This window comes from Mobula birostris, chromosome 9 (genome assembly GCF_030028105.1).
Source record: "Mobula birostris isolate sMobBir1 chromosome 9, sMobBir1.hap1, whole genome shotgun sequence".
In the NCBI taxonomy this organism is placed as follows: Eukaryota; Metazoa; Chordata; class Chondrichthyes; order Myliobatiformes; family Myliobatidae; genus Mobula; species Mobula birostris.
The window spans coordinates 99,961,579-99,976,214 of NC_092378.1; the positions used below are offsets into that span (position 1 = coordinate 99,961,579).

Consider the following 14,636-nt stretch of genomic DNA (forward strand, 5'->3'; position numbering starts at 1 on the left):
CTCTAATCCACGCACTTTCTCTCTAAACTATAACCTTACCATTCCTCTCCTTCCTACCTTTCCCCACTCTTCTCTCTGCTCTCCAATCCCTCCCTTTCATCCTATATCTTCACTCACCCAATTTCCCTTCTCTTATCTGCCCCCTTCTCAATACTTCGTTGTCACTATCTTGACCAATCTTTTGTTAACCTGCTCCATGAATCCTGCTGAAGGGTCTCGACCCTAAACGTTGACTCTACTTTTTTTTTCCATAGATGCTGCCTGGCCTGCTGAATTCCTGCGCACTTTGTGTGCGTTGTTTGGATTTCCAGCATCTGCAGATTTTCCCTTGTTTGTGAAATCTTGTGTTTTTTTTTGTGCCAAATACTTGCACTGTGATGTGCCCTGAGGTGTTTACCAAATTAAAGCGTTAGAGGAAAAAAAGCAGAAATAGTTACAAATTGACAGGTTAGAGTGCACTTGTGAAAAGAGAATCTTTGACCACCTTCGATCTGTGAGGGGTCCTGAAGAAGGGTCTCGGCCCGAAACATCGACTGTTTACTCTTTTCCATAGATGCAGTCTGACCTGCTGCATTCCTCCTGCGTTTTGTGAATGTTGCTTTGGTTTTCCAGCATCCGCAGATTTCGTAATGATTGTGTTGTATCTTTATCTCTAATCGCTGCATGATATGCCAAGTAGTTGCTGCTTTTTTTAATTTTATTTCATATTTTACAGCATTTGCAATGTTTTATTCTAGGTGGTGAAGATACATTTGCACAGAAATTATACACAGCTGGTCTCTAGGTGGCGGTATTACCGATTTTCCAGAATCGGGAAGGAAAGTGAGAAGTACCTCACTAATATGGCGGAAGGCAAGTATCCGGGACATCAACAACTGCTCCGCATAGATAAGGTGCCCCTTTTCCCTGACCTCACTAACATGGCGCCGCCTGGCATTGTGACCAATGGGGAGATGCGTTCCCGGACATGAGCTGGAAGTTTTTTTTCCCCCCACGTGGTGATAACGAGGTAAAATATGAACTCGCATACGAGTGTGTAAAATTCATTCTACAAATTATTTTAAAAAGCGAAAGGTGAATCAGATGATGAAGTCTGCGCAGGATGAACAGAGAGAGTGAAAGTGGGGGAAGGAAGTGTGCGGGAGAGATGGGGCGGAAAAACATGGGAAGGAGAAAATACACGAAGGAAGCGGATTATAGATAAAGTCGAATTTTGCTGTAGAGTTAGGGCTTGAGGGAAGCTAAATGCTAAGAGAGTCTTGGGACGTATGCAGTAGAGGAAGCGAATAACAAATTTAGGAGTAACTTTTTCTGCCTCGTTCACTTCTCGCTCTTGCAGTGCACCCTCAGATTCTGCAGTGTTCTACCTCGGCAAAATATCTGACATGCTCAGTTCTGTAGAAACAATCGATTTCTGTTAAGCCGCACGCCCACCATAAGATTAGGACTGTATTGAAGATTAGTAGATACGGGAGTCTACGAAGTGGGGAGAATAGTTTTGCATGTGAGGGTAACATCTGGCGTTGAAACAGGGCTGCAACTGAGCTCAGCGAACATCCTGCTGATATTTGGGCTTTGTTGTGCGTTAGGCAGAAAATGTGAGTGTCGCTCATACCCTGAACCTTGCTCTACTGTGTCCGTTAAACACAGGGTTAATTCACTGCCTGCAGTTCAGTTAATCGAAGCTGTTAGCTCTGGGCATCTAATGAGTAACTTATGACTTAATAATGAGGAACTCGTGTTGCTTATTCAAGCATGGTTGGGTTCAGTGTTAACTTCTGCTGTATTGAGGGTACATCATTGTGTGTGTACAGATTTGTGATTTTGCCTGTAATCCTCCCTTCAACCTCTTTTTATGTACCCTACCGGCTGACTGAGCCCCAAAATACCTAACCTTTCTCAACAATTTGTTTGCTCTTGGCTCTCCTTTCACTCTTTCTCTGGCCTTCCCACTACCCACCTTGCCCTCTGACTTCCCTCCCCTTCTCGACCCTGTATTAGGTGTTGTATGGGTCTCTTGTCTTGGTGAGTCATGGACCTTTTGTGTTTCAGTCCGCAATGGTTGTTCTACACTTCTACACGAGCCCTAAGGAGATCCCACCATTGGAAGTGGGGAAGAGCCTGTTCCGGTATGGGGACCATCATGTGAAGAAGATTGAACATGTAACTCAAGAACTCTGCTTCAATGTGAATTGGACAGGTGTGTTTATGTTGGGGGAGTGTTGCCTGGGAATGAATGATTTTGGAGAGAGAGATTGGGATATGTATTGTGTCTAAGGGTGAGGAGTCAGGGAGGGCAAAGCAGTATGTCTGGTTCTGAGGATTTGGTACATTTTAGTGAGGGATATTCAGGGGAATAGGGTGTTGTATTGGTCATTTTGGGGTGTGGTGATGAGGAAAGACTGCAACATGGCAGAGATGGTGTTGATGAAAGATGTACATAATGTCTTTTGGATTTGGGTGGTGGGCTTGGCATGTCTTGAAGAGAGTGATGCTGCTCATCCAGAGAGGGTAAATGGTTTTGGATTGGGCTCCAAAATATTTGAAGTGATTGGTTCAGGGTAGTTACACTGTCACTAAAGTGTCAAGAACAGGAATATAGGGTGTAAGAGAAAGATATAAGAGGCAAGCAGCATTTCAGATACAAGGGGAAGGTTGCACTATATTGCAAATAAAATGTTGGGAGGAGAGAGTATAGAGTGTTGGAGCTAAAATATATTGGGGGTAGCTGAGGATGAATTGGAGTGCCATGCCGATGCAATGTTTTGGAGATAAAATGTCAGGGAGCAGCAATGTAAGAAATAGCAGTAGGTCATTCAGCCCCTCTGCCTGTACCATTCAATGAGGTTGTGGCTGATTTTCCCTTAATGTAATGTCCTTATATTTTCATATTCCTTTGATTCCCTTAATTTCTAAGTATTGATAAGTGTTATTAAATACTTGCCTTCTAAGCCTCTACATCCCTTTTAGGTAGAAAATTCCAAAGAAATTTCTCCTTATCCCGTCCTGAATGGCCAAACTCTTGACTTGAGATGGTGACCCTGATTCTAGACATACCAGCTCATGGCTGTAGAAGCATCTGTGGGGTATTTGGCCTGTTTCGCCCATTCCACCATTCCATGAGATCACAGCTGATGTCCTTTATTTTACCTCGGTAGTACTTTACTTTCCAGAACTAGCTCCATTTCTCTTAATTCCATTAGCATCTGTTATCTCCCATATTGTAAGAAGTCTCAGATACACTTCAGAATATTTTTTACATTTCAATGAAATTATCACCCGTTCTTTACATTTAAAAATTTAGGCCCATTCTGTTTTAATGTTTCTCTAATCCAGTCTGGTAGGATTTCTGGGATATGCATGCCATATCTTTGAGATGACTTGTCTGGGAGGTAGGTGCAGTGCATTGAAAGTAATATATCGGGGGGGGGGGGTCTACAATGTCTCAGTGAGAGTTTGTTGGGAGGGTTGCAATTCATGCTGAGGGATTATTGAATTTGTCTGGATCTGAGGGCCCAGTCAGAGCAGTGCAGTGTCTGTGCATCAGTAAGAGGGCCGCGCTGAATTGAAGGGTGAGGCATTGGTTAAAGAAATGTTGTAGACCAAGAGAGGAGATGTTGTCTTGGAGAAGCTGGGGTTGCTCTCCTTATAATGGAAGAATTTGTAAGAAATAATTAAGATAATTTAAGAATAGGACGGGTGTGGACAGAGTAGATGGAGAGAAACAGTCTCCAGAGGCAGTGTATAAACTTTGGGAAGATGGACCAAAAATGATAAAAGAGAAACTTATACACAGTAAGTGGTTAGTGTGTAGAAAGCACTGCCAATGTCAAGTCAGTTGTGGTGTTCATAAGGGAGGTGGATATTAATCCTAAAGGAAAACGTTTGTAGATGATAGAGGGAGGACTATTGTACTACTTTAATATATATTAAAAAAATAGAGTGTGTTTAATAGGTTGAATAGCCTCATTCTGTTCATAATGAGATTTGGGTGGTGGGGGAGACACAGGATAACAATGTAGTATTCCTTTTAACTGTTAACTTGGGGGGTGGGGGAAAGAGAAGGGGTTGCGCAATCAGCTCCAGGGGAGTGTGTAAGAGATAAGGTGTGTGAGGAAGAGGTGCATCATACCAAGCATATGTTGTCAGGGAAGGAACTGCAGCCTTGGGGGAACTAAGGCCAGTGCATCAAGAGATTGTACAGAAGGCAGCGAAGTAGATGTAGGTGGTGTTGAAGAGAGGGAGGTAAAATGTTTCTGGGAGGGGGGCTGACTGGGCAGAGGGGTACACTGAGTGGAGCTACATAGGAGAGAATGTTCAGGGTACAGGTTTTGAGGTACCATGCGATGTATAGGGGAGAAAGGTGACAAGCATTGTTTCTGTATAGCAGATAAGATGTTGGGTAGTTGAGAAATGTTATTAAGATGTCAGGGTGAAGATTGCGACGTATTGGAGAAAGGGCCCTCCTGGTTTACTTGTCTACCATCTTGTTCCAGTCCTCCTCTGCCTGACCACCCTCCCCCTCTAATCTACATGTTGCTCCATCTTCCTTCAGCTCCAGTCTCCCCAGCTCCACAGGACAGACAGAAGCTTGCATGGATTTTCCAATATCCCTTCAATTCTGGGAACATTTCCACAGAGCCCTTCCTCAAGGAGCAGGATGGAGATTTGCTGGTGGAGATTGGGCCTAGGTGAGTCAACAAGTGGAGTTGGAACATTTTGTGTTGTGCATATGTGCACAGGTACGAATTTAATTCCTTATTGTGAACAGAAGTGACTACATTTCTTTGTTCATTTTTGTATATAAAGCAGTGATCCAGTGACAGTTCTGATGATGGGTCTCAGCCTGAAATTGTCCATTCCTCCCCTCACATCCCCCATAGATGATGCCGGACTTGCTGAGTTCCTCCAGCATTTTCTGTGTTGATCTAGTGAGTGTATGTGTTTGTTAATAGTGGTTCTGTGTGCTTGCACATATGCAGGAGAGGCTGCTGTGAGAGTCTGTATATATGAAGACACCTGTAGGTTTATTGGGAACAACTTATTCTGGTGCTAGTTCTTCAGATTTGTGGCCTGGTTATTGTTTGCTCATTGCACTCTCAATAAACTTTTTTTCCCCATCTCAGATTGAACTTCTCCACAGCGTGGTCGACAAATGCCGTGTCCATCTGTCACTCTATTGGGTTAACAGAAGTGGATCGCATTGAGTGCTCACGTCGGTATCTGCTGAAGGTAAGTCATGCAGAAGGTCAGCAGCAGATGCAGTTGTGTGTTCCCAGGAACTGGATGCCAGTTTCCCAGTACAGGTGTGCAATCAAGTACCAAAGACCCACCACTGGGCACCTGGCACAGTCTCCTTCACTGGGATTCGAGTGGGTCTTAAATTCCTCCCCTCCCTTCCATTGTTCCTTGGCAGTCTGTAGCAAACCATATCACTCATTCGTGTAGGTGCTGTGCTCTGAGTGTGCCTGCTCTTGGGTGTATGTTGTTAATGTTGCTGGTATTGCTAAATATTTGTAGGTACATAATTTCAAAGGACTGGATGCAGCTGCCTTGGGTGAGCTGGTTGCTGACTTTTACGATCGGATGACAGAGTGTGTGTATCAGCGACCCATTGAGACTTTCCAAGTGTCAATCCAGCCATCACAGGTGAATGAAGTGGACGTGTTGAACGGGGGGAAGGATGCACTGGAGAAAGCAAACCGTGAACTGGGTGAGTGCAGGGGCTGGTCTGGGGGAGGGAAGGGGATTCAATGAATTGAGTGGCATCATCTCATGCTTTAAGTATTGTTCAGAGCTTGCAGGAACATTAGAGTATACTTGGAGGGTAAGAATACTGTTGTCTGGACTGAGGGACAGTGGGGAGGTGTTATCACTATTGCTGAGAAACCCAGTATTGATCTACCTTTTGGAGCTAAACATCACTGTCTGTTCTCTACAGGTCTAGCTTTTGACTCATGGGATCTGGATTTTTACACAGGATTGTTTCAAAAGGTGGGCCGGAATCCCACTAGCGTGGAGTGTTTTGACCTGGCGCAGTCCAACAGGTGAAACCCTAGTCACTGTTAACTATCAATGTCCTCCTCTACTCAGTCCTTTGTGAATCCCAAACTAATCCCAGTGAACCACTCCATCTTCTTGCTTTGTATCAAGCCAGTAAACTAGTTTCACTGCATTAACGTTATCTTTGATGCTCTGTATCAATTACAGATTAACCCCATTGTCCAGTTCTTTTCCTTTAGCCTGTATTACGCAATGTGGCTCAATATCTGTGAAGTGTTGTCTTCAAGTCTGGGACTTTAAACAAAGTTGCAGCTTTCTATTTAATGAAAAAGCCTTAGGATTGAAAATACCCTATATATTGTTTGTTCTGTGTATAAAGTTCATTGTCGTTCAACCTCACACATGTCAAAAGCTAAACGATGTTCCTCTGGAACCAAGATGAAAGACACATGTATCACATACAGCACATAAAGTAATAGGTTAAAAATGTTCTGCAGATGTACAAGTGGACATAAAATGCATATGTGACATGCAGTTAAAAATACAACAGTATTACTGTCATAAATAATGTGTACTGGATGGTAGCAGGATGTTCAAAAGTCTCACCGCCTGGGGGAAGAAGCTGTTACCCAGCCTAACAGGTCCTTGTTCTTCAGCTGCGGTACCTTTTGCCTGATGGTCAGAGATCAAAGAGATTATGGGACAAATGTGGATAGAATTGGGGTGGGGAGCATTGCTTATCTCAATCTTCTGAGGAAGTGGAGGTGCTCCCGTGCTTTTTTTTCTAAAGAGATGTTGAGGTACCAGGTGAGATCATCCGTGATATGCATCCCGAGAAACTTGGTGCTCCAGACTCTCTCCATAGAGGAGCTGTTGATGTGCAGTAGGGAGTGGTCAGCCTGCACCTTCCTGAGGTTCACAGTATAATGGGAATCTGCAGTAATCTGGCAAATTCGATTGTAAATTTATCTTCTCAATCTTATGAGGGGGTTTAGGCTAAATTATGTTCTGAATGCATTTAAATTTTGGAACAAGATCAAAGACCAGAAAAATTAGCATTATCAAATAAAAGATTATAATAAACGAAGTTAGAATCAGCCTGGCAATGAATGTATTGTGAAAAGGAATAAAAACTATAGTCATTGGGAATCTGAAGCAAAAACAAAATGCTGGAAACAGTCAGCAGGTTGGGCAGCATCAGTGGAAAGAGAATTGGATGTCATTTCCAACGATTTTGTTAGAGCTACAACACCAACGTGTTATACCTCTATTTGAATGGTGGAAATTCATGGTGACCATATGAGTAAAGCATTAGGGAGTGGAGAGAATCACCTAGCCAGTTTGTTCCAGGAGGCAGTTACACCCACTGACCTGTACTGCAGAACTGGTCAATTCAAAGGGGGTGACTTTGGACAAGTGTGAGCCAAGTTATGCTTGAGTTATGTAGGACATACTGTAGGTCAGATTGTATCTGGGGTGCTTTGATCTCTTTATTTTAAGAAGGACTGGAAGCAATTGAGAGAAGGTTTAAGAGATAAATAGAATATACAGGTTGGTTTATGAAGGTTAGAACCTTAGACTTGTGTGGATTGGAGTTTGGGAGAGTGAAAGGACATTTGATTAAAGCGTAAGATCCTGAAAGTGGGGCGGCCGGGGGGGGGGGGGGGGTGCGGTCAGTCTTCACAAGGTGAATATGGAAAGGACATTTCCTCTTGTGGCAGAAAGGGCAAACTATTATTTTTAACACTTTCCCAGTGATGCTTCATCACTATATTTTTCCATCTATATTTCCTCATTTCTTCCCCCCGCCCCCACTCTCCTTAATGGTTACCATCCCTTGACAGTTCCCAAAGGTGGAGTTTCACAAGTTGTTCTTGCTATAAAGCTGGTTTGTTTCTGCAGTGAACACAGCCGCCATTGGTTCTTTAAAGGGCGCTTGGTGATTGATGGAGATGCCAAGGAGAAAAGTCTCTTTGATCTGATCATGAAGACGCAGGATTACAGCAACAAGAACAACATTATCAAATTCTGTGACAATAGCAGGTGAGTCAAGTCAAAGGAGCAGCAGAGTGGAACAAAGGGAAGGGGAGAGCAGAGAAAAGAGGGTCTACATGAAGATGTCGGAGGAGGTGCTCGGAGATAAGTTGAAGGAGAAACATTTGAGAGATACAAGAAGGATTTAGAGTTGAGGGATGTGGGATTTGGAAGGAATATGCTAGTGAGTGGCTGAGGGTAAGTGGGAGGTAAGGTTAAGGGGTGAAGCCTGTTTAGAGAAAGGTGGTGGTTAGAAGGGAGGTTTGAGGACATTGAGGAGAGAATTGGGAGTGACAGAAGGGAGATCATTGGTGGGGTAATAGGATGGGGGTTCAGCAAGTTAAGCAATTGGAGGAAAAGGGTACAAGGATGTGGTTTAGGAGACAATCTGAGGATTCTGGGTGGAGAAAGGATGGTAGGAGGAGAGTGTCACTTTTGGAATGGTTACAAGGATGGAAATGTGGAAAGAATGGGGAGATGGTATTGAGGGTGAGGATAAGGGGGTATGTGAGGCAGGAATTAGGAATGTTGGACAGTCAGTTAAAAGTGGGAGAGAACTGCGTGATTAGAGATTTCATGAGCATAAAGTTTATTTTGTCTTTCTCCACAGTGCTATTGAAGGCAAAAGTGTTGAATCTCTCTACCCCAGCAACGGATCTCAAGCCAGCAACATAGAGATTCATAAAACCAAGAGGCATATAATCTTCACTGCTGAAACACACAACTTTCCCACCGGTCAGTGTTGATGTGAAGGAGCACCACAGCTAAAGAGGCTGGATTCTCCTGATCGAGCATTCTTGCACCCACAGCTCTATCTCATTGGGTTGATGTCTTCCATTGTTTCAGGGGTGGCTCCATTCAGCGGTGCAACTACAGGAACAGGAGGTCGGATACGAGATGTCCAGTGCACGGGTCGAGGGGCACATGTGATTGCAGGGACAGCTGGTTACTGCTTTGGGAATCTGCTCTATCCAGGTGTGGTTTGTAGTCTAGCTACAGTTTATCTCTGAATGGTATTAGTGAGCACTGAATCATTTGGGGGGGGGGAGGAGGGGGAAGAGAAGAAAGTGGAAGCCATTTGCCCCACCAGCCAAAAAATGCCATTTCTAGCTCATGGTTAGCTGCCCTGTAGGCTATTGCACCGTCCAAAGTAATATGAGTTTGTGTCTTCACCTGTTTTTCAGACCCTGTGTCTTGACTGGTGGTATGATAAAGTTTTACAGCATGGTAACAGCCCTTCGGCCCATCTCATCTATGCTGGCCACTGTACCTATCTACACTAATTCCACTTACCTGCATTAATTCCATATCTCTCTGGCCTGCTCATTCAAGTGCCTGTCCAGGTTCCTCTTTAAGCAATTGTTAGGGTTCCTGCCTCCCCCATCTACTCTAGCAGTACATTCCAGATACTATGTATGAAAAATCTCTCTTTTTCCTTTAAAGCCTTCTCTTTCTCTCCTACTCTGATTTTAGACATGTCTACCATGGGAAATGAATGCTGGCTATTTACCCTACCTGTGGCTCTCATCATGTCACCTGTCGCCCTCCTTCACTTTAGGGAAAATAGACCCAACCGATCTCATCTCCCGTTATTCATGGCCTCCAATCCAGGCAACGTCCTTGTGAATCTTTTCTGCATCCTGTAGCTTAAACACATTGTTCCTATTGTTGCCTATTAGGGCTGCATTCAATACTCTTGGTTAAAAAGTTATTTAAGATTACAAGGTAGGGGAACAGGGATATCACTGAAATTCTTAAGGTCTGCCTGTGTCCTTTGTATGTGTTAGTTTTTGAAAATGTGATGAAATCCCCTCTGGTGCCTTAATCTGCTTCCTATTATGCAGCCTAACTGGTATTTTATACATTTCTAGCATGGCATCTCTTGTATTCTGTGCCTCAGCGAACACTAATTTTTTCCTTTTCCCTTTCGATCACTTGGGGCTTCCTTCTGAGGTCCTATGGACGTGTGTTCCCATGGATCCGTTTATCATGAGATCTCTGGCCTCACCCAGAGCATGACCTCACAATCTTCAGAAATGACCACCTTCCTGAAACCTCGTATGCTATTTCTCTTCTCTCAGCTGCTGCCTGACCTCCCATGTAATTCCATATTATCCATTCTGCTTGGAAAATCTACGGCTTTTTTTTTCATGCTCTTAACTATAGTTCCCGTCTGCAAATTTTTCAATGGTGGCTGCTGCAATTACATCTAAATCATTAATAAATAAATGAAGCAAAGAATTCAACAGTCCTGTTGTGGAATCCCAATATAAACAGCTTTGTCGTCACTTAAAATTTTTAAAATTTTTAAATCCATTGTTGTTCTTTGCTATTCACGTTGTGTTTTTTTGGGCACAACTTCCCCACTAGCTTTTGCATCACATGAGGCTTTATCAAAATCATCATCAATTATACTGAGAGAGAAAATCATGGATGTCTTATCAGTGTCTCAGTATTTGCTGTATGTATAGTACCTGTCACTAACTAACAGAATTGAGTTGTAATGGTTGGAGTGCAGAAGTCTATTCAGCCTGTGCCCATGCTAGCTCTATGGTAAGAAAGATCCAGTTGGTCCCACCTCTCTTCCCCTCCCCAACCACCACTCTCCCGATATTCCAGGGAATATTTTCAGTATTGGATACTTTATCTATCTCCTTTCTGGATACTGCAATTGAATCTGCACCTGCTACACTCTTGGCAGTGTTACGTACCCCGTAACTGGGTTGCCAAACCAGCAGAAATGGATCACTCAGTTGGAGTCTGGATTACTGGAACTAAGAAAGTTTTATTAAAGAAATAAGCAACACAGTACTCTAATCGAAAGGATAATAAATACAACAGTTCAGCAATGATAAACACACATCTCCACAGAAACTAGGATAATAAGATCAATCAAGCTCTATCGTCGTCTAGGGGTAAATGACCAGTTTCAAAGTGACGCAAAGTTCAGTTCAATTGAGTTCAGTTCAGTTCACAGTAATCACTGCCGTGGGGGAGAGAGAGAGAGAAAGCGAATGAATATTCAAAAACAGATTCCACACAGACCTTCGATATTCCTCGCAGTCAGCTTTCGGGCGAGCCCTTTGTAATGTCTTCTGAGGTCACCGACTGTGACCCCTCCGTTTCAGATACGATCGTTCCTCTGCAGTGAACCTGGCACCCAGGCAAGGGCGGACACACACTAGGTTCCCGCCGATCGTTCCTTTCCACCCTGTGCGTCTATGGCTTGGTCCTGCGACCAGCCCTCCAAAAACCCCCACCAACTTGTGGGAGACGCACCGCTTCCAGGGTCTCCTTACCTCGGGGTGTCATGTGTGTCCTGCCTTAGCGGACCTGTCCCTTTTTATCCCCTTGCTGGGGTATCGCCTGTCCATCACACTTCAAACAGTTCAAGGTTCAAAAAGGAGCCGATCTTGACAGCTCTCAGACCGTGTCTCCTTCTGTTAAACTCTTCTGTCTCTTCATTAACATTTCCAAATGCTGCTCCATTGTCTTCCTTATCTCTCTTTCTCCTGAAGGCAGGTGGCAGATCAACTGTTGATCCCACTGGTGCCAGCACAGGACAGTTAACATCTTAATCTGTGTGTACTCTTTGTAACCCTCTTTCGTCACAGCAGTTTGTTTCAGGTCCCAACTTCTCATTATTTTTAGAAGGAAAAGGTTTTCCTTATTTTTGGTTTATTGTAGATTGCCATCACTCTGTGTCCCTGATTCTTGACCCTTCTTCCAGCAGGAACAGTTCCCCTCTACCTTCAGTAAATTTGTTTACCAGATTCTCTGTTTCAAGGAGAACAACCGCAGATTCTCTGATCTGTACATATAATCAACATACCCAAAATAGTTTTAATAAATCTCTTCTGCATCCTCTTTAAAGCTAAACAACTTTCCTGAAGTATGACACCCAGAAACATCTCCTGGTGTGGCTGAACCAGTTCATCATGACTTATTTTTTTTACGCTTCTAATTTTAAACCTGTTAAGATCCTATGCACTTTTCTCAGTGGTGTTAGTATCTGGTGCCTTTATCTGTCACTAAAGAAAACACCAGCAGAATATCTGATACCCGCATCAAGTTTAAACTGTTTTGGTATCTGTTTATTGTCCATAACTACCAAAGCAGATTACGTTGGATCTACTTACATCACTGACTAAAACAGTGGTAGCCTTGGGACTTGGCCAGCTTCTGTTTTATTAGTGTGGCTGTCATAGAATAGGTTTGTAGAATAATTGGACAACAAATCACTCAGTCCATTGAATCTTTGCAGTTTCCCAGTAGAATTATCCCATTGAGCTGTTCTTTTTGAATTGTACCACAAATCCATTCCCTCTCAAATACATAACAACTCCCTTTTTGAAGGCGGTGAAACTTGTGTGCAGCCCTGCTTACAAGTGGTGATCTCCTGATCCTAACAACTACATAAAAGCAACATGCACAAAATGCTGGAGGAGCTCAGCAGACCAGGCAGCATCTATGGAAAAGAGTACAGTCGGTGTTTTGGGCCAAGACCCTTCAGCAGGGCTGAACTACATAAAGCAAGATTTTCTTCCTGGCCTCTTTTGTCATTTGACCAGAATGTTAATTTCCACCCCCCCCCCACTGATCTTTGAACCATCATTCAATGGTAACAACTTCCCTCTAGCTATCATATTTAAAGCAGCTACATGCTCCTAAATTTATTCTGGGCTCGATCTGGGACTTTCACATCTTTCCTAATGTATGATCAAAATTAGACAGTCATTCACTTGTGGCCTATGGTGGGTTATGTTGGTTCAACCCTCCTGCTTTGTATTATGTAAACCTAGGTTCCGATATGTTTTCCAACTCAGTCTCTCAGCATTCCTTGCCATTTTTAGGAGTTAAATTAATGTCCACGTTCCTGTGTTCCTTGAAGTATGTCATTGACTTTTCATTGTACTGTCTGATCTTTCTGCAAAACATATCTTTTCTGTCTTGTATTTGCCTCTTGTTTGGTCATTCAGCCATCCTATTTTGGCCTCTTGAAATCTGTTCCTCACTGTTAAAACTTTGTGTCAGCCATGTACCTATTTCCATCATTTGGCAATAGTCCCATTTCTGCCTTTAAGCAAATTTCATACCATGTTACAAATGACCCTACAATTTACAGGCCTTGGTTTTGCTCTTATGTGCGACTTTTTTGGCTGTCTTTTCCAAAAAAAAGTCGACATAACAAACATCTTTTGCATTCCTTTCTGTAACTTTGTTGACAAATTTAAGTTGCTTTGAGAGGAGCAGATCCAGTACCACCTAATCAATTTTCACCTGCTCCTTTGACTGAGATTTTGGCAGCATCCTCTTGCCATACACCTATGAGTATGGAGTGTACTCATTTTTGCCTTGTTCCTCAGCGCCATAATCACCCTTAAATCCTGTCTGCCTTCTACATTCTTATAAAAAGTCTTTTGGGCATCTTCCCATGGTTTTTATCACGCTATTTATTCACTTTGGTTTCTTTGCATTTCTCTCTTTCCCCCGCCCATAACTATATTCAGCCTGATTCTGATTGGTTATTCATAAAGCATTACATACTTCAGTCTTCTCTGTCACTTTCTCCTGTGCTGCACTTGCAATCTGATCATCTTGCCGTACACATAATAACTGTTTAAAGCTCAGGCCATCTTCCCTTGAGCTTTCAACTTTTGTCCTTCCTGCACATCCACATAAGATTGTAAAGTAGGTACACTTTAATTTGATGCTTCGGTTGTTGTTACAGGTTATGAGCTACCCTGGGAAGACCAAACTTTCACCTATCCTGGAAACTTTGCACGACCACTGGAAGTGGTGATTGAAGCCAGTAATGGAGCTTCAGATTACGGCAATAAATTTGGAGAGCCAGTCTTGGCAGGTAGGACCTGGTTCCTAGCAGCAGTAAGGAGCTGGGTGCATTGGATTTGCTTGGGGGCCTGGCAATTGATCTGGATCTGTTTGGAATCCATTTAACTGTATCTGGTTAGTAGCAGATAGAGCCTTGTATCTGTCTGAGCCTCTGCCTCTTGGCCCCCAGTCAGCTGCTGCATCATGTTTCTCTTCCAGTGTGTTTGATTTACTTTTTATTCCAGGATTTGCCCGCTCATTTGGAATGATACTCCCCAGTGGGGAGAGAAGGGAGTGGATTAAACCCATTATGTTCAGTGCTGGTATTGGAACCATTGAAGATCAACATGTCCGGAAAGAACAGCCCGAACCAGGTGTGTCTTGTTTGGCTAATGCTGGCAAGTGGTAGTAATGTCCATGTGCTTCTGTGCTTTGCTGGCGATTGTGGATTTGGTTGAGAGTAAATTGGGCCAGAGTGTAGGTGATGTAGAATAAGGGGTGGTCTGATGATTGGCAAGGTGACTTTTGGTAGGAGTGTGGCTGGGCAAGAGGGCGATTAATTATCTGTGAGTGGACATGTGGGTTGTTGGGTCCATGCCTAACTGAGTGTCTGGTATTGTTTAGCATTGGCCATTGGGTGGGATCGTAGGAGGGCACATATGCCTAAGGATGTAGTCAAGCCATGGGAGCATTTGAACTAGGGCAATGCTCTTTGCCAGGGTAGCCAGGTGGATTGTACCCATTGACTTTCTTCTGGGGTGGGTATG

General features: G+C 43.4%; 1 protein-coding gene across 5 annotated transcripts in view; it reads left to right on the forward strand.

The window, feature by feature from the left end:
• Positions 1–765: 765 nt before the first annotated feature.
• pfas (phosphoribosylformylglycinamidine synthase) overlaps positions 766–14,636 on the forward strand; it is a 42,842-nt gene continuing 28,971 nt past the window's right edge. Inside the window, exons 1-11 of one of the 5 annotated variants that reach the window (XM_072268444.1) lie at positions 766–852; positions 2,053–2,200; positions 4,556–4,691; positions 5,127–5,232; positions 5,521–5,713; positions 5,942–6,047; positions 7,906–8,046; positions 8,648–8,772; positions 8,884–9,012; positions 13,769–13,900; positions 14,115–14,243. In XM_072268444.1, coding sequence (XP_072124545.1) covers positions 2,059–2,200; positions 4,556–4,691; positions 5,127–5,232; positions 5,521–5,713; positions 5,942–6,047; positions 7,906–8,046; positions 8,648–8,772; positions 8,884–9,012; positions 13,769–13,900; positions 14,115–14,243 — 1,339 coding nt within the window. In that variant the 5' untranslated portion in view covers positions 766–852; positions 2,053–2,058. The other 4 variants (XM_072268440.1, XM_072268443.1, XM_072268442.1 and 1 more) reach the window with 4 other exon arrangements.